The sequence below is a fragment of the Zeus faber genome (genome assembly GCF_960531495.2).
Source record: "Zeus faber genome assembly, chromosome: 16".
Lineage (NCBI taxonomy): Eukaryota > Metazoa > Chordata > Actinopteri > Zeiformes > Zeidae > Zeus > Zeus faber.
In genome coordinates, this window is record NC_137202.1 from 13,993,529 (window position 1) to 14,013,528 (window position 20,000).

Below are 20,000 nucleotides of genomic sequence, written 5' to 3' on the forward strand. Positions count from 1 at the left end.
CAACACAGCAAGGTGAGTTACCCCTCAGACTTATAGGAATTCCAGAGATATACATTTCTCCAGATATGTATGTCTATATTTACCTGCATATCCCAGCAGGGAACAACAAGAAGGTTGACAGGTATGTGCTTGATGTCAAATAGGTGCCGGTCCCAATCTGGGAGGGCCTGGATCAGGATCTGGCACAAATTAAGCCCCGGTTTGATGTCATCTTGACTAACCTGGACCCCATGCTGCCTGCAGCTATATTTATTATTATAATTATTATTAGGGGCCCAACCCTGAAGAGGCGGGAGCCCTATTGTTTTTGTGCAGAACAAAATGGTTGTCAAAGTGTCTAGGGCTCAGAAACCGTCAAACCCACAAACAGGAATGGTAGATAGTTGTATTCGGGGCAGTTCAGACACACCATTGTCTGAGTTTGATCCATATCGGTCCATTTTCAGCGGGATAAGTTAAATAAAAAAGTGTGTTTATCTCATCTCCGAAACGGTCCCGTGATAGCACTGCCAACTATGATGATTGCACTACTACTGATTGCATCATCATTGCATGGCACAAACTTGCCACATCGGACATTGGATCTTACAATATTGAACATTTTTGCGGAGATCTTTGGCTCATTCCAGAGATCGCCAAGGCAACGGAGACTACCAACCGACTACGCCAACCAGAGGTGCTCGCAGGCAGCGTCGAGATCATAATCAAAAGCGGTGGAAGAGGAGGGAGGGCTAAGGGCTAGAGCTAACTCCTCACTGGCTCTCTCTACCCAGTATTTTCCTCGCCAATGTTCGGTCTCTGGCGAACAAAACAGTATCATGATTTTCATGGAAACATTGCCCAAAAGTGGCGTTCCCGATAGCGCCATTAAGCTTACATAGCACTATGCTCTCCAGGCGGATAGAACAGCTGATGACTCCGGTAAGACTAGAGGTTGGAGAATGTGCATTTATGTAAACAAAGCTTGGTGCATGAACAGAAGAGCTACTGTAGCACAAGTTGCTGAAAAAATCATGCTGGCTATGATAGAAAGGTGTCAGAACACTCAGTGCACCACAGCTTGCTGCGTATGGGGCTGCGTAGCTGCAGAGCAGTCAGAGTGTCCATGCTGACCCCTGTCCACCGCCGAAAGCGCCTTCAATGGGCAATTGAGCGTCAGAACTGGACCATGGAGTAATGGAAGAAGGTGGCCTGGTCTGATGAATCACGTTTTCGTCTACATCATGTGGATGGCCGAGGTTACATCACATCTGTGGGATGTGCTGGACCAACAAGCCCGATCCATGGAGGCCCCACCTCACAAGTTACAGGACTTAAAGGATCTGCTGCTAACGTCTCGGTTCCAGATACCACAGGACACCTCCAGAGGTCCATGCATCGACAGGCCAGAGCTGTTTTGGTGGCACAAGGGGGAGCTACACTATTCGGGAGCTACAATATTAGTGGTTATGAGTGGTGGTTTTAATGTTGTGGCTGATCGGTGTATATAGTTATACCATATCTGCGCTACCTATAGCGATTGCTGCTCATGTTCATAGTCTTCTACTGTGTATATCTAACATATTCACCACTACTGTTCTACTGTCAAAACTGTTCTGTTTATATTGTATATATCTGATTTACCTATATATTCCCCTATACATATGGACATATCCTGTTCCTTACTGTTTTTTGCACTTCTGGTTATTTGCCAAACTCTGTACAATGACAATAAAGTTAAGTTGAATCTAATGGTCAGTTCACATCCTCCATTCTGGAAGAGGACGCCTCGATCAGACACTGTGCGTGGAGGGAAAGCAGGGACCGGGCCCCGTCCTCGTCGTCCCCGGGGACTTTAACAAGGGGAACTGACGACCCAAACTCCCGAAAACCAAGCAGTTAAACCATCCGAGCAGAGAGGAGAACAAGCCGGGTCACCGCTTCAGCATCGCGCACGACGCGTATCACCCCGTTCCACCGGGGTGAGTTCTAACAATGACAAGCCCTGGTTCACAGCCAAGCTGGGAAGGGTTTGAAGTAGAGAAATGCACGTCGGGCAAGGCGGGTACGTACAGTATTAGTCCGTACAGACGTCACACCGACTGGGGAGGGGGTGGTGGTTGTGACTGGGACGCTCGACTGCAGCGTCGTCGTGGCGACAAACACAAGCCTCGTTCAGTGACATCCCATAATTAGGCGGATGTCACCTTCAAGACCTGAGAGGGCAAAGCCTCCCCTCGTTTGTCCATGCCTCCTCTCCTCTTCGTTGAGATCGCCTTTAATGGAGCCCATGGTGTCCTTTGATGATAGAAACAAGAGAAATGCAACACGCGCACCCGGGTCAGGTGTGATCTACCCTAACCCTTGACTCTTGTCACGAGGGTGATGTTCTGTCCTTTCTTAGGAGGAAAATGATGGTTGGGAAGTGACTGGGAAATGGTGGAATAAGTCTCCCTGGTGAGAATGCCGATGACATTTTTCTTTCGCTTCTTTTTGCGATTTACGAGGGATGTGAGCTCTCGATTTTGCCGGTTTTGTTGTGGTTGCATAACAGCAGATTATAAACAGGCTTGTAAACATTCTCCACCAAGACGGGGAACCCAATAAATCCAAAATGCCGTATGGTGTATATGAAATGCATTAGTCAATACTTTAAAAATAAGGAATTTTTATTGACAAAAAATATATCTCTTTGTAAGCAAACACATGAGGACCTTTAAATGTCATCAGCCCGTAGGAGTGTCATAATAGGCGGGAATTCTTGGTCAGAGATGAAAAAGAATATGAATGTCAAATATTACGTTTCCTGTTTAAAGATTAAACTTTGGTTAATAGTGTTTCCTGTATATTTATGCACCCAAAGAAAAGCATTGACTTGAAGGTAAACATAAAGCAGCTGAAATAACAAATTTCTTTTTATAATAGAACAGCGGGAGCTGGTCATCATCTGGAAGCTCAGAATTGTTGGATTGCTAAACTGTGTAGGTGTGTGAGTCTGCGTGCGCGTGTGTGTGTGTGTGTGTGTGTGTGTGTGTGTGTGTGTGTGTGTGTGTGTGTGTGTGTGTGTGTGTGTGTGTGTGTGTGTATGTGTGTGAGCGCCTTTTGAATGAATTCACTTTCATATGGTTTTCATTTGGGCGGAGGTTTGCATAATTATTCTGGCATCGGTAGCCGTGGTGACAAAACCCGTTGGTGAGCGTTCTGCAGTGTCTCCGTTCTCACGGCAGTCAAAAATAACCTTCCCTTTAATAGGAAACAACAGGCTTTAATGTCAGACGCTTGCTCGGGACCTTTGCAGGAAAGCGAATAAACAATACGAGTCTTTCACACACTCCCCCCTCAACGCTGTGCTCCGGCAAACCTTCAAAGTGGCGGACGATCACCATTATGAGTGCCGGAGCAATCGAAATACTCCACCCCGGGAAATTTTGTCCTGAAATCTAATTGGAACCAAAAGATAAATAAAAAATACCCGAACCATTTTTTCTCTCGAGATATTACAGAAACGACCAGATGCAAGTCGGGGGGCAGAGAGACCCGGATCCAAGCCCGGTCCAGTATTTTGTGGATTGATCCGATCTGACGAATAAAATTGTTCGTAAAATGCTCTTTTTCGAGCGACGTCTGTCTCCAGATGCTTAACTTAATGTTTTCTCACTCCACCCCCTATATTTTTATTGGCTAATCATCCTCCACATAGCCTAGTAATTGGGACCCGAGGCGATAGAATGTGACTCCATCCAAACCCAATTGACCATAACAGGTAGTTGGGTTCGGGCGGAGACCTCTACTCCACTCGGGGAGGAGGGACGGCGTTTCAAAGCGTCAAACCTAAACATGGTTTCTTCTCAAAAATGAGGCAACTACGTTTCCAAACACAGTTCTTTTCTCGTTATTTTTCCTTCTATAAATCTCAATCAAACTAAGAAACCAGTTCGCCGTCTGAGAAACGACGTCCTGTTGGGAGATGGGGGGACTTCGCGTTCCCGCGGTGGAGCCCATTAGGATCCATAAACAGTGTCTGAATGCACTCCATACACCAAGCCCACTGTAAACACAGGAAGCAACACATCATTACATGGCTCCTCTGGACGAACAAAGAGAGAGGAGAGGAAACCAACCACGTCGTAAAAAAAAAAAAAAAAAAGGGGGGGGGGGATAAGCAATCGAAAGTGTGTAATTGGGGCAATAATCCGGAGACGTCTGTGGCGGTCGGGAATAAGGGAAAAACGTGGAATCGGATTTGAGAAAGAACTGGCACGGTTATGCAAGCAATAAATGGTCAGAAGCGTTATTATTGTCACATGGAGCTAAAGATGGGTTTTATGGTGTTTTTATTTTGGAGTGGCTTATTATGAGGTCCCACAACTGAAAACAGATATGTGTTTAGTCTAACAGTATGCTGTTTCATATTTACTGAAAATGATAATGTCCTTTTATTGTAAGTGTTTTTTTGCAGTAATTCTTAACTATTTTCATACGGGATCAAGGCCACGGACCATTTGATACGATTTTTATTGTTATATTTGATTTAGTCACAACTTCCATAGCTGTCTATACTATAAATAGGGGGATAATTATGATCAAAACAGTCATTATTGTACATTCTCTGACAGTCCTAACGTCGTGTAAATGAAATATCGCTGAAATTTAACAATCGATCATTTTGCTAGGGACCCCCTGGAACCTCTCAAAGGACCTTGAGGACCACTGGTTTATTTCCAAGGTACAGTATGGATAAGTAAAATGACATTACAGGTGGAAAAAGGAAACAAAAATATGGATCTATCAGCTTCTTTTTGCCTCCACTTGAAGTCAGAAACTTTCTACAAAGGTTTTTTTTGGGGGGGCAATTTTTAGAGAGAGCAGTTAAGAAGGACTGTAAATATTGAGATAGGAGGGGGAATTGTGAATTAAAAACAAACAAATATATAAATAAAATACAGAAAAAAGGATGACCTATCTACTCAAGCGATAATAAAGAGCAGTGTAGTACTCACTGTGCCTGAGCCCCGGGGCTCCGGTCAGGGTCCCCGCTGATCCTCGACCCCCCATCTCTCTCCTGTGGCTCAGCGTGGAAATGAAGGAACCTAGCGACGGGAACGGCTGCTTCGCCTCCCGTCCCAGAACCTGAGGAAGAAAAAAATCCCATGTCATCGCAAGGAAACAGAAGGGGAAAAAAAACAAACAAACAAAAAAAAAAAGGTGGCCGTCTCCAGGGGGCCATTAAGTTATCTTGTACAGGTGGTCCCAGTGAAATCCTTTTGAGACTTGAACGGTGAAATACAAACTAGACTTGACTTGACTTGCCTTGCGGGGTTGCCGGTGTGACATCTTTAAATTTAGTTGCCCCGACATCACTATTTTAATTGATGTCTCACTTTTTTTTTTCCCCTTCACACCCTGTTAGAAAACATGCTCATTAGGCTATAGAGTGGTCGTTGACGTCCTTATCTGGGTGTCCCAGCTCCATTCTCTCACGCAGTATGAGTTTAAAGTGGTAATCCTTACGATTATTTTGTTAAAAAACGCCGTGTTTGACATTCACCCCATATTGACTGAGCTGGTGCTTTTTAACAAACATACATTGACTGTATCTTGCGTTATGCCTGTGATCCCCTAAGTGCTACGTTCCCATTGTTCGGCGTCGTGGTCCGCCTTTTTCCCGGCAGGGATGCAACAGATCAGGCACGCGCGAGACATGAAAGGCAGCCGGTGAAATTGATGGACCAGCGTAGCTTGTTGGGGTCGGTAAACCCTCGAAATGGATGAACATTCACGAAAAAGACACGGCACATTCGGATGAAAGTGCCAAGAAAAAAAAAAAAAAAAGTCGGATCAGTTGATCAGGAGAAGGCAAATTTTTGGAAAAAAGGCCATTTTAGAGCGAAGAAGAGGGTAACCCCAGATGTAAAAAAACAAAGAAAACGAAACAAAAAAAACAACAACACGAACGATTTTAAGGATTTCCACTTTAAGACAATCTGATATATTTCCCCATCTCTCCTTTTTTTTTTTAAATCAACCACAGCCCTTGTGGAGGAAAAGTGACCAAGCGTAAGTGCTTAGGATGGACACAAAAATAATTGATTCATCCATAAAGCAATTTCCGTGAGTGACAGAGTTATGGAACATTATTTACAGACAATTAGACTTTTTTTTTTTTTTATGGATTGAAGGGAGATGAAAAAAAAAAAAAGGATGGAAGGAGGAGAGGAGGAGACCGCGGGATAAAAGATATTTAGACAGGAAGAAGAGATGAGAGGGGAAGGGAGGAGGAAATTAACAGCAGATGTACGGCAGCTGCTTTTGACACCTCAAACACACCCAGACACACACACCCACACTCACACCCACACGCACACACACACACACACACACACACACACACACACACACACACACACAAGTGTAACAGATGAGGAGAAAAGAATGAAAAGAGGAACGGGAGGACCAGAGAGGGAAAATAAGAGCGATAAAGAGACCCGCGTGTGTGTGCGTAGGACATCGAGACGTCAACACACGACCCTGTACTTGAGGGACCGTACGGGCTGCTGCTGCTATTCAGATCACAAGAGGAAGGGGCTCTCTGCTCCACCTTTTTCTCATCTACCTTTTTTTTCGGCCACTCAATGCATTGGATGCATTGAACCTCTCTCTCAAAGAAAATGACGTACCGCTTAGATCTGCATGCTTTCCAAACATGCTCCCCCCCACACACCCACACACACACACACACACACACACAGTCACACACCCACCACACACACAGTGTCTGTAATCTGGATGCACTCTGTTGTTGTGTGGGATAAAAGCCTCTTTTCAGGGTTGCTAATGAGCTGCAACAGCTTCTCATTCAGACCAGATCAAACGATCCCGGCGTCATACCCAGCACACACACACACGAATACACACGGAACAAGCGCAGTATCAATATATAAACCGGAACATTTTAAAAACACACTCATGCAGATCCATTAGCCGGCACACTGAGCTGATGAATAGGAACAGCTGCTGTAATAATTATGTGGACTACGGAGCGATTGAGTTTTGGGAGGTGGTCTGGAGATGCTGCTGCTTAAATAATCCTTTAGTCTTCAGGAAGGACACCTCTAAAGAAGAAATGCTTTGATTTGTTAAAACTTTTTTTTTTTTTAGGTTCCAGCGACTTTAAATGTATAACTTAATTTCTCAATTGAGAACACCTCGTAAATATACATTTAACAAATCTATGTTTTTTTAAATGTTGATATATATTGATTGATATTGATCCAATCCCTTTTTTAATGTCGATTATAAAATCAAAAGAAGCCCTACTGTACGGTGGCCCTGAGAGCTCAACGCACTGCAACTTAAAAAACACATGCAAATAGACAAAACACAAACAAATTACGAAAAACACAACCGCATTAACAGAAAATACAAATGCATTGACAACAACAACAACAACAACCCACAAGATTTGAATCGTTCCTGAATTTCACCAAACTATCAACGAGCCGGTTTTCTGTTTTCTCTGGAACATCGCACTTAAATGGCTTAAATAAAAAATGTGGATTGATAAAAAAGGTATTTTTTTTCTATTTATTAACTGCATGGAGGAAGCAGGTGGAGGATTTGGTCACGGTGGTCTTGTGTGGCGCGATTGGTCTGTGATAGTTGCAGGTTCAGGTTATTACTTGTATAAATTCTTACATATAAATACAGAGACAAAATAATTTTGTTTAATATATTTTATTGCAAAAAAAACAGTGCATCTGGTGTGGCTCACTTCCGTAATCTTGTGGCTCACTTCCATAATGTGTTTTGCATTTGTGTTTTCCGTTAATGTGGTTTTGTTTTCCAGTAATGCGGTTGTGTTTTCCATTAATGCAATTGTGTTCCCCGTAAATGCAGTTGTGTTTTCCGTAAATGCAGTTGTGTTTTCCGTTAATGCGGTCGTGTTTTCTGTTAATGCGGTTGTGTTTTCTGTTAATGCGTTTGGATTTCTGTTGATGCAGTTGTGTTTTCTGTTAATGCTGTTGTGTTTTTTTGGAATTTGCTTGTGTTTTGTGTATTATTTACACATAGTGGTTGTGGGTTATTTTGTTTGTAGGTTGTTAAAATCAAATGAGTCAAAATGAGCAGTTTAGGTTGCCATTCAGTAATTGATTAATATTTGAGGTAATTTCGCCACGTAAACATCCTTACTTTGAATTGTTTGAGGTTTACTGGTTTATTGATTATTTCTAGGTTTATTGTATATTGCATTTTTGTTCAAATAATTAATTATTTTGTATTGACAATTTCTTTTCTGTTTTCTATTTGTGATGAATACATTTTTATTGCCTTTTTGTTCTGATGTGTGCTGCTGTAACAACTAATTATTTATCTATCCATCCATCCTTCCATCCATCTATATATCTATCCATCTATATATCTATCCATCTATCCATCCATCCATCCTCAGATTACCTTGACCTTTTCTTGAATTGTTATCCGGACCACCCACAAGCTAGTCAACAATAAAAAAAATTACTTTTGCATATTGCAACAGTGTCCTAAAGTGGAATTCACACTGGATTCACTGAATCAAGACATTGCAACTTATATAATTTGAATCACATGAAAACCATCCATGAGTGAAAGCGTCTTATAGACAGACAGGAGAAACGCCCAATCACAGACTTCCGCAATCAGTAGAATCACCTCTTGTTGAGTCCAAGAGTTCATCATCTGATTTCAGCAATTACAATCTGTCTGAAGATGTGCTAATGAGCCCAATCAGTGGATGGGAGGTCAGAGGACACGGAAGGTTGTGAAGTTTCGGACGCCTGGGACGGTCCATCACCGCCTTGGCCAACTGGATCGACCCCTGGATATCCCAGCACTGGGACGACAACATCACATCTTCCCGAGAACAAAGCAGAAGGGCGTGCTTTCACAAAAGGATGGAGGGAGAGTGAGAGCGAGAGAAGGAAAGAAAGGAGGAAAGCAAGAGAGAAAGATGAGGGCGAGAGAGAAGAGTGAGAAATGAAGGGATAGAGCCATCGAAAGTAGAGAGAGGCGCCGACACAGACACAGGCGATCAGCCAGACTTCACAACATGGCAATTCTACCGTTACCAGAAAATTGAGGGTCCGAACGGACTAATGTTTATGGGTCGAACATGTGATCGGCACATTCCTGGTACCTGACATAAACTGCAATCCCACCAATAATAACACTCAAACTGCAATCACATCAGAAACCAAGGGGGTTTGTTCTCATACTCAACTCCTACGTAACATAAACTAAGAAGCAGGATTGCCTGTGAATTCAGTTTGAAAATGTGAAGGCAGTCGGGAATTATGAGTGTGCACTAATGATTTTATGTTAGAATTAGTCTTCTTTTGGTTCGTTGGGGTTTTTTTATGGTTTATGTTCTTTTTTTTTGTACTTTTTTGACTACACAAGCCTCCACAACAACCCCTACACAACTAATACAAAACAATCAACGATAATATGATGAGAATATTCTGATGTCACACCATGCTGCAGCTCTCAACATCCCAAAACAGCATAAGGATAACAAAGAACATCACAGTCATCATTAGAATCAATCACAGTTTCCATTATAAAATACAGGCACCTTATGCCTGTGACTGTCATATACTGTATATTGGGATGGGTAACATGCGATAAGTTTCCATGATATGAAAATATTGATATATATCAATAATAATAATAATAATAATAATAATAGAATAATAGAATCATAATAGAAAATAGATAAATAACACACAACAATGATCCATAAATACATAATAAATCATTTCTTAATAAACAAATAATAAATAAATAGATGACAATAAATAAACCAAATAAATCTTTTCTGTCAATGTCATTATTTGGAAAAATGAGTAAAACAGGAAAAAAGCCGATTCTCACCACCGGGCTGGACGTGCTGTAGATCGGGGGCAGTTTGTCTCTCTCCATTCCAGACAGGGCAAAATGTTCCCCGTCCATGTCCACAGTGGGGGACGAGTTTATCCCGGGAAAACGGTCACTTTTTGACACACCTGGCGTGTCTCCTCCCCCGCGGACCGCGCATGTTCGAATGAAGGAAGGCAATGACGGAGGGCTGCCCGTTGTTCCCCCCTTATCGGTCCGTTATTCCCAGTTTAACGCGTGGGAGCCGCTCATCCTGAACCGCTGGCTCCTACAGGTGGGCGGTCCGCGCAGCCCGGCGTGTCCGCGTCAACAACAACAAATCCGCGTTGCACCCACGTCGTTTAGATCATCCTAATAAAAAACAAACAAGCAAACAACAACAACATGTAAACAGGTTACTATCTGGTTATTCGCCCCTCTCCCTCTCTGTCTGTGTCGGGACGGCAGCGCAGCTGGCAGCTGGCGCCATGTTTGGAGGAGGAGGAGCGTGGACGCGGAGCTGGAAAGAGCGCAGACGAACACGGACGAACCGGTCGAACCGAACTGAACTGAACCCAACCGAACCGTCCGGGGATCGGACTCGCGGCCGAACCTCGGGTCGGGTGAGTTCGAAGTCGGCCCTGCCAAAGATTCACACTGAGTCCGACCGGCGGGTTGGAGAGAACATCTACGGAGAGTCTGCGGTGCGGCCATTTCTGTTTCACCGTATCCGCTATCGGTGAAAACTTATTTATATTAATTAATTGTGGGGTTTTTTTTACATTTGTATTTATTTGTGCCGTTGTGTCGGAGAACACTTTCTGCAGCGTTACAGCTAAGAAGACTTTATCCAACATATGTTATGATGTACCTATCTAGACACAATCACATCTGTTTTTGGAATCGGTGTAAAGCCTGCTTTTCAAACGGACTTTATAACGTAACTTTTATTTTTCTTTACTCTGACGTCGTTAGTGCAGAGCAGCCTGCACTAACTTGACCGCACACTCGCCGGGACAACGCCATCGGGCACTTGCACTGTGAATTGGGAACTGGGAAGTGTCCCCAGACCCATTGAGTCGAACTGTCCGAACCAAATGGAGGACTCGAACCGCCCACGGCTACCTGGAGACGGGGCTGCTGTTGCTGCTGTTGCTGCTGTTGCTGCTGTTGCTGCTGTTGCTGCTGTTGCTGCTGTTGCTGCTGTTGCTGCTGTTGCCTCTGCCTCTGCGCCGCAAGTTCCAGTTCCCTCCGTAATCACGAGAAAAAAACGGCCCCCGGGCTCCCGACCAAGATGAGGAGGAGAAATGAAAGACATTGAGACCGCGTTTTAAGGGTTTGAGGAGGCAGTAATGTTGGAGATTTGTGGTTTTACTACAGACAGATGGGATGCAGGAGAGAGCAGTATTCCAAGCATATGGACATGATCTGGAATGGAACAAAAATACAGGTTAAAGTGTGTGTGTGTGTGTGTGTGTGTGTGTGTGTGTGTGTGTGTGTGTGTGTGTGTGGGTGTGTGTGTGTGTGTGTCCGTCTGTCTGTCTGCGTCTGCCTACTCAAGTCAAAGTACAAATGCCCTGACAAAAACGACTGAAATCGCCTTTTCTACTTGAGTGAAAGTATATATGTACTTGTTCCTAAGCATACTTAAAGTATTAAAAGTAGAAGTACTCAATAGAACAGTCTCTAGAGCAGGGATCTCAAACCGCAGGCCCCGGGGGCCAAATCCAGCCCACGAGACAATTTAATGTGGCCCGCGACATGGAGATGATATATTGATAAATCTAGACCAAGGTTCAATGTATCTCTTCTATGTATGTATTTATTTTTATTTCTTTAACCTGTGTTGGCATGCTTGCCATACAACACAGAGTATTTGTGCCATTGCACGTAGGACAGAGTTAGTCTGCAGGTGGAGTTCAACTTCTCAACCTGCAATGCAACTCTTTATTCATTCTTAAATCATCAAGAACTGCTGCAGTAACTCTGTCCTGTGGACGACCTGTGGTGCAAGGCGGGTGCTGGTGGTGAGTGTGTGCCTGTGATGAGACCGCCTGTGTGTGTGTGTGTGTGTGTGTGTGTGTGTGTGTGTGTGTGTGTGTGTGTGTGTGTGTGTGTGTGTGTGTGTGTGTGTGTGCGCGTGCGTGTGAAGTGTCCATCGGTGAGTGTACAGGACTTATCCCAATTGGTTCTGGTTTTTTATGTTCGGTATTACATCGTAGCGCCTCCAAGCAGCGGAAAAGGCCCTGAAGCCACCCCTGGGTCCCGCAGCTGTACAGACACTACATCCGGCCTGCGAGACCCGAGCGCCCGTCCACGCAGCCGAGTGTTCTCAGCGCAGGGCACCCGGATGTCAAAAACCTTCGGGAAGGACGAGAAGCACGTCGGGGCAGGAGCGTGACGTGCAAGATCGCAGCCACCTGCCACGTCCCCGCCCACATAGCTCGCACCCCACCCGTCCCGCAAACCCTAGGCCTATTGTGTGGTGTATGTGTTGAGTATGAGCTTTGGCACTGGGAGAGATAGGCGAAGTGCAACCAGATCAATGCAGGGGCGCTGATCTGGCGCGCCAACCTCCCGCACCTAGAGGCACCCAACCCACAGCGACCAGCCAGCCCTCTGGCCAGCCCCCACGCAGACCACAGAACGGAGGGCAGCACATGGCCCCCCGCCCACAGCCCGGCCCCCCAGCGACACATTAAGTGCGTACACAAACGTACTTAATGTTCTAAAAATATAAAACAGAATTGAATAGATTATAAGAGAGCTATTTCTAACATGGTTATGAGACAATTCACTTATGTGTGGGAGAAAGAAAAAACAAAAACAAACCCAGAGAAAACAGACTGGTTTTCCCTTGAAGTTCAGCACGGCCCCCCCTGGAAGAAGACAACCTGGCCAGTGGCCACTGTTCTAGTCTGTAACGCACAGTGCTCATGCACATCCTGATTAGGATTTTCAAAAAAAAAAAAGAGTAATTAGCGATAAAATAATGAGGCTGTGCTGGAAATAAGTATAAAGTACAGATATTTGCTTTAAAATGTAGTTAAAATGTAATGAGTTAAAGCCAAAAGTCTCAGAAACTGAATGTACGAATGAATGAATGTATGAATGTATGAATATAAGTACAGGAACAGGGTACCTCTTGTCGCTTGTGTGTGTGCGTGTGTGCGCGTGTGTATGACACTACAAATACATGTAACAGCCTCATCAAACTGAGACACGTCATGAAGTCTGTCATTTATATCATGGTTCATTTTTGGCATTATTTTCATTTTCATGAATCAGTCAAACAACGGTTCTCGGTTGGATCCCAACCCCTGACACTGAGATACATTGACCTTTGGACAATATACTGTATACTCTATATACACTGTTGCATGGTGGGTATTTATTACATAAGCGAGCGAGAGAGAGAGAGAGAGAGAGAGAGAGAGAGAGAGAGAGCGAGCGAGCACATGGGAGGCGTCTCTCCGGGCTGCAAGGGAGTTCTACCAAAAATGTCTGCGGCGTTCGTAACAAGATCTGTGGAGCAGCGGAACACGTCATGGAAGGAGGAATGGACGGACGGAGACGCAAGCAGGGGCAGAGATACTGCAGAGGAGGAGGGGGGGGGCGGGTGGGTTAAAACAAGAAATTAAAACAAAACTCAAAAAGGTCCTCCAGTCTAAAGCACCACCCCAACCCCCACCCCTTCCTTTTCCTCTAGAAGCCGTGGCCAGCAGCCTGGATGACTGCTGCCTCTGTTGAGCGCTGGCCAGGTGTGAAAACACAACAGACCCGGCAGAACCGGACTCGGCAATAGAACCCGGTAGAACCCCGCGGTGGAACCACAGCCAAACAGCGTTCGACGTGGACGCGACAGATTCGTGATTCAATGACCAAAAACATTCCCCCCAACAGAACGAGACTCGAACCCACAACATACCCCGGTCAATAGAACTCAACAGAGCTCCCCAATGTGGACACAACAGAACATGATTCACCACATATCAACGCAAAAAACTTTGAATAAAATAAATAAAAATAAATAACAAATAAATAAATAGAAATAATGAAGAAAAGACGAGCGGCCAGTGGTGGGCAGAACCGGGCCGAACCGGACGGAACGGAGCAAAATGGCTGCGGAGCGGCAGCGTTCTGGGCGGGATGCTGACTGGAGTCTTTCCTAACCACGGAAACATCAAAGACGCTGAGCCAGGCGACTGCGCTACGCTCCAAATACTCTCGAAAAAAAAACAAAAAAAAAAAAAACTCACACACCAGATTTTTCTGTCAGGTTCCATAGCCGGTGAGAGTGAGTTTGGGGAGAGAAGGCCTGTACAAACCCCCCCCAAAAAATTCACAGGTTTATTTTGGAGGGGGGGGGGGGCGCAAAAGCCTGCCCTCTAGATAATACAAATCAGTTATTTTCTTTGAGCTGTATTTTATTGGGATTAAATGAAGACGCCGTCATATAGTGATGCACAACTATGTGGCCTCAGAAGATTTGGCCTAAAATTTCAGACCATTTCGTACTGTATGACCCAGCAGGACGACAGGTGGATTCGTGAGATTTGAATCCACAAAGCGTTTGGGATGTTTGGGCTTTGGATGGGGGATGTGAGATGTACAAATGGTTTGGAAATTATAAAAAATAAACAAAAAGGTAAAACTGTTATTGTTTGATCCAGGTAAGAAATAAATCGCCCTTTCTTTTTTTTTCTCTTTCTTTTACATAATTTAAGTTGTATTCTATATATACAATTTTGTTCAATCCTATAGCTAAAGAAATCAACATAGTAACAGAAGATATGGCTGGAGGTGTGTGTGTGTGCATGCGTGCATCCATTGTAGGTCGATATTGATGCGTTTTTGAACAGGGGAAAGTGAGGGAAGCAGCCGTAGTCGACCATTAGTCCGGAGTAATATTTAGTCGTATCCGTAGCAACGCCGAGAAATGTGGGTGAGGTTCTGAATTTCTGGTAAAGTGAGCGAGGGAGGGAGGAAAGGAGAGAGGGAAGGAGGGAGGAGGGAATAGAGAGAGGGAGGAATAGTGAGAGGGAAGGAGGGAGGAGGGAATAGAGAGAGGGAAGGAGGGAGGAGGGAATAGAGAGAGGGAAGGAGGGAGGGAGGAATAGAGAGAGGGAAGGAGGGAGGAGGGAATAGTGAGAGGGAAGGAGGGAGGAGGGAATAGAGGGAGGGAGGAGGGAATAGAGAGAGGGAAGGAGGGAGGGAGGAATAGAGAGAGGGAAGGAGGGAGGAGGGAATAGAGAGAGGGAAGGAGGGAGGGAGGAATAGAGAGAGGGAAGGAGGGAGGGAGGGAGGAATAGAGAGAGGGAAGGAGGTAGGGAGGGAGGAATAGAGAGAGGGAAGGAGGGAGGGAATCTTTTATAGAGCTCTTGGCACAGAGTTGTGCACATGCCTCAAGCCCAGACAGAGGTTATTCTAGTTCAAACCAGATCCCGCCTCAGAAAGAAAGAAAGAAACAAATAAAGAAAGAAAGAAAGAAAAAGGAAAATTATTCCTTAAATATCCATTCCTCTCTTCGATAGATATTTTCTGCAAAACCAGTGGGTTGCTTGTTGGGAGAAAGAGACTTGAGGATGCTTTATGATTATTACAATGGATCTGAACTGGGTTTCCATTACCCTTGAATTGAACATTTCTTCCATGTTTGTAATAAACTATGAATTGACGCCACAGCTCTACGCACCAGACTTCCCTGTCGTGCTACACTGTTGCCACCAGAGGGCGCTGTCATACTTAACACTGAAATGTGTGTGTGTGTGTGTGTGCGCGCGCGCGTGTGTGTGTTTGTATTGGAGGAAACGTTCATGAGCATGCATGCATGTCAAATAATCTTGAAATATTTTTAAATAATTTCAGATACAGTTATAGAAAGTGCAATCTAAAGCCTTGTCTCAATCCATGCAACTTCATTTTATTCAAAAAATGTTCTTAAAATCCTACACATTTTATTGAAATGGGTGTAGCAAGGTATTTAAATAAATAAGTATTAAATACCTATTAATAATACCTTAAATGGATCGGGCCCTGTCCAGCACAATGCATCTATTATCCGGAGCAGCTAATAAATGCCCTGCTTAAGCCAGTACGCTTTTAATAAATAAAAAAAATGAATTCAATGGAAGGATTAATATGGGTGAATGTATACATCAAATATACCGGACCGCATGTTAAATCACTTCTGGTGAAAATTAGGGGCCTACACATGAGAGACTGGATAAGTTTAGGTTTAAGGTTAGAGATGGTTAAGTTTAAGGTTAAGGTTGTAGATGGTTAAGTTTAGGTATAGGGTAAGAGATGGTTAAGTTTAGGTATAAGGTTAGAGATGGTTAAGTTTAAGGTTAAGGTTGTAGATGGTTAAGTTTAGGTATAGGGTAAGAGATGGTTAAGTTTAGGTATAAGGTTAGAGATGGTTAAGTTTAAGGTTAAGGTTGTAGATGGTTAAGTTTAGGTATAGGGTAAGAGATGGTTAAGTTCAGGTATAAGGTTAGAGATGGTTAAGTTTAAGGTTAAGGTTGTAGATGGTTAGGTTCAGGTATAAGGTTAGAGATGGTTAAGTTTAGGTATAAAGTTACTGATGGTTAAGTTTAGGTATAAGGTTAGAGATGGTTAAGTTTAAGGTTAAGGTTGTAGATGGTTAGGTTCAGGTATTAGGTTAGAGATGGTTACGTTTAGGTATAAAGTTACTGATGGTTAAGTTTAGGTATAAGGTTAGAGATGGTTAAGTTTAAAGTTAAGGTTGTAGATGGTTAGGTTCAGGAATAAGGTTAGAGATGGTTAAGTTTTGGTATAAGGTTAGAGTTGGTTAACTTCAGGTATAATGTTAGACATGGTTAAGTTAAGGTTTAAGGTAAGTGATTGTTAAGTTTAGGTATAATGTTCGAGATGGTAAAGGTTAGGTATAAGCTTAGACATGGTTAAGTTAAGGTTTAAGGTAAGAGATGGTTAAGCTTAGGTATAAGGTTAAAGGTGGTTAGGTTTAGGTATAAGGTTAAAGGTGGTTAGGTTTAGGTATAAGGTTAAAGGTGGTTAGGTTTAGGTATAAGGTTAAAGGTGGTTAGGTTTCGGGATGAAGTTAGAGATGGTTACGTTTTGGTAAAAGGTTAGAGATGGTTACGTTTAGGTATAAAGTTACTGATGGTTAAGTTTAGGTATAAGGTTAGAGATGGTTAAGTTTAAGGTTAAGGTTGTAGATGGTTAGGTTCAGGTATAAGGTTAGAAATGGTTAAGTTTTGGTATAAGGTTAGAGTGGGTTAACTTTAAGTATAATGTTAGACATGGTTAGTTAAGGTTTAAGGTAAGTGATTGTTAAGTTTAAGTATAATGTTCGAGATGGTAAAGGTTAGGTATAAGGTAAGACATGGTTAAGTTAAGGTTTAAGGTAAGAGATGGTTAAGCTTAGGTATAAGGTTAAAGGTGGTTAGGTTTAGGTATAAGGTTAAAGGTGGTTAGGTTTCGGGATAAAGTTAGAGATGGTTACGTTTTGGTATTAGGTTAGAGATGGTTACATTTAGGTATAAAGTTACTGATGGTTAAGTTTAGGTATAAGGTTAGAGATGGTTAAGTTTAGATATAAAGTTAGAGATGGTTAAGTCAAGTCAAGTCACACTTTATTTATAAAGCCTATTTCCTACCAGGGCAACACAATGCGCTTTACAAAGAAATGTAAAAAAAAGAGAGAACGTAGTAGTCAGCTGGTCATTACAAAAGAATGCCCCTGAAAAAACAGCAACAACAAAAGTAGCAGCAACAACAACAAAGACAACAAAAACAACAATAAAAGCAACTCCAACCACGGTCGCAACAACAGCAACAGCACCCACAGAAACAACAGCAGCAGCAACATCAACACCAGCAGCAACAACAGCAAAACAGCAAAAACAACAACACGCAAAGACGTCACCGGAACCGGAAGTGGTAGCTCTCACCGGCACCGGGAAGTTTGGGTACAAGGTTAGAGATGGTTAAGTTTAGGTTCAAGGTTAGAGGTCATTAAGTTTATGTTTAAGGTTAGAGGTCATTAATATTAGGTGTAATGTCAGACATGGTTATGTTTAGGTATAAGGTTGGAGATGATTTATTTTAGGTTTGAGGTTGGAGATGGTTAAGTTTAGGTTCAAGGTTAGAGATGGTTAAATTTGGGTATAAGGTTAGAGATGGTTAGGTTTTGGTATTAGGTTAGAGATGGATAAGTTTAGGTATAATGTAAGAGGTGGTTAAGTTTAGGTATAAGGTTATAGGTGGTTATGTTTAGGTATTAGGTTGGAGATGGTTACGTTTAGGTATAATGTTAGAGGTGGTTAAGTTTAGGTATATGGTTAGAGGTGGTTAAGTTCCAGTATTTGGTTAGAGATAATTAAGTTTTGGTATTAGGTTAGAGATGGTTAAGTTTAGGTGTAATGTAAGAGGTGGTTAAGTGTAGGTAAACGGTTAGAGGTGGTTAAGTTAGGTATTGGGTTAGAGATGTTTAGGGTTAGGGTGTCGTCCATACCCAATGGGACATGTCCAAACGGACATTTTAACTCACCCTTACTATTCGGGGTTTCTGAATAATGGCATGGCACCACAACTTCACACACCGTCCCTACACTTGAGGAGTGAACCTCAGACTGTGCCGTCGTAAATCTCCGTAAAGCAGCTGCATATGGCTTAGTTGGCCATCAAGCCGCAAGGACACCCACAAGTTCCACCGCGAGTGTTTCACTAAACTGTTTTGTTGAATGCGGTCCACAACAACTCCCAGAAGTCCGGACTGGCACCCTCATCCTAACAATACATTGATAATCCTTAACTATCTGCCTTTGAAATTGAGAGATTCTATGCCTCTCTGAGTTTGGGTGTAAGTCCTGCGTTCTCACGCTCCTCCTTTGCAGTGTTTCAAATATTGCAATTATATGCAATTCTATAATATTCTTCTGAGTTTTTTAGGGTTCGTACATGTTACCACTTGTATCCGAGCAAAGCCGCGCCAACGTGCATACCCGGTTTGTGTGTGCATCTCAGTCTGTGTGCAGTTGTGTCAGTCGCTCTGCCAGGTCTCTCGTATCAGAGCTTTAGAATCTTTGGTTTGGATTCTGCGCTGGCAGGCGCCCTGAAGCGTCTCCCTGTCGGCCCACCATCCAGACCGAGCTGCGGTACCGACAGCGTGATAGGAGTGTTTACACCTTGCACTGTGAGTGGTTTACCGCCTCAGATTACCACCTTGTTTGAGACCCTGGCTCCTGCTGCGTTAAAAATAAAATCTAATTAATCACATGGATCACATTACCCTCCTATTTGTTGTGGGGCTGATTCCAGGAAGCTCTTTGCGGCGTTGGGCTAGCAGGATGGACTCAAATATTGTACGCCATTCAGAGGTAGGGCAAAACACCCATAAATCAAACTGATTCTTGTCTGAAAATATTTTGCTGCAAAAGCGTTAAAATTGGTCCACGGTTGATACACACCATCAATATCAACAGAAAAGGTACAAAACAAAGCCAATCCGAATGGGATTTGCACACAAACCCATGTGCATTCATATCAGGAATTCAGAAAGCTCCTTTGCAAACCCGTTGTCAGGACGTGTATCCACAAATAGAATAAAGCAGATGTGAGTAGCTTGGTGCATCTTGGAGATATGGATTTGTAAACAGAGAGTCTGAGGTAGGCGAGGGTAGGAAGAAATTGTTTTTCTCATATTTAGATAGTTTTCACATACTATATGTAGTATGATGTACGTCCTACATCGTCGAAAAGAAAGTGTGATTGTGCTGAAAATGTTGTGTAATTATAGCATGCATTGTCAGGGAAAACCCTGAGAAAATGTCACGGGTGTCTTTATCGGTTTCGGTCCGTGCCTTTAATTGCATGGGCTTATCAACCCTGCATTACCACGCAAAAAGAGTGAGACCTCCACCTGAAATCTTGTCACTTTCTTTGACGGCTTTGTTCCTCACAATCAATCATCTATCTCAGCAATATTCTAAACCTCACAACCAAAATGTCACTCATCGTGGCTTTGCGCTCAGTCCTTACAAACTTCCATTCTTTTTTTTTTTTTTTGTTTAAAGGACATTTAAAGAAAAATCCGTTCATTTTTTAACTTGTCTTGAACCCGTCTTGAACTTCAACTTCACAGT

General features: G+C 43.2%; 1 protein-coding gene across 2 annotated transcripts in view; it reads right to left on the reverse strand.

Annotated features, from left to right (window-relative positions):
- hectd2 (HECT domain containing 2) overlaps window positions 1–10,302 on the reverse strand; it is a 41,772-nt gene extending 31,470 nt beyond the window's left edge. The window contains exons 1-2 of one of the 2 annotated variants that reach the window (XM_080016537.1): window positions 9,889–10,302; window positions 4,980–5,109 (exon numbers count right to left, since the gene is read on the reverse strand). In XM_080016537.1, coding sequence (XP_079872663.1) covers window positions 4,980–5,109; window positions 9,889–9,966 — 208 coding nt within the window. In that variant the 5' untranslated portion in view covers window positions 9,967–10,302. Of the gene's footprint in view, window positions 1–4,979; window positions 5,110–8,667; window positions 8,720–9,888 lie in introns of those variants that run through there. The other variant, XM_080016538.1, reaches the window with a different exon arrangement.
- Between the last annotated feature and the right edge of the window lie 9,698 nt (window positions 10,303–20,000).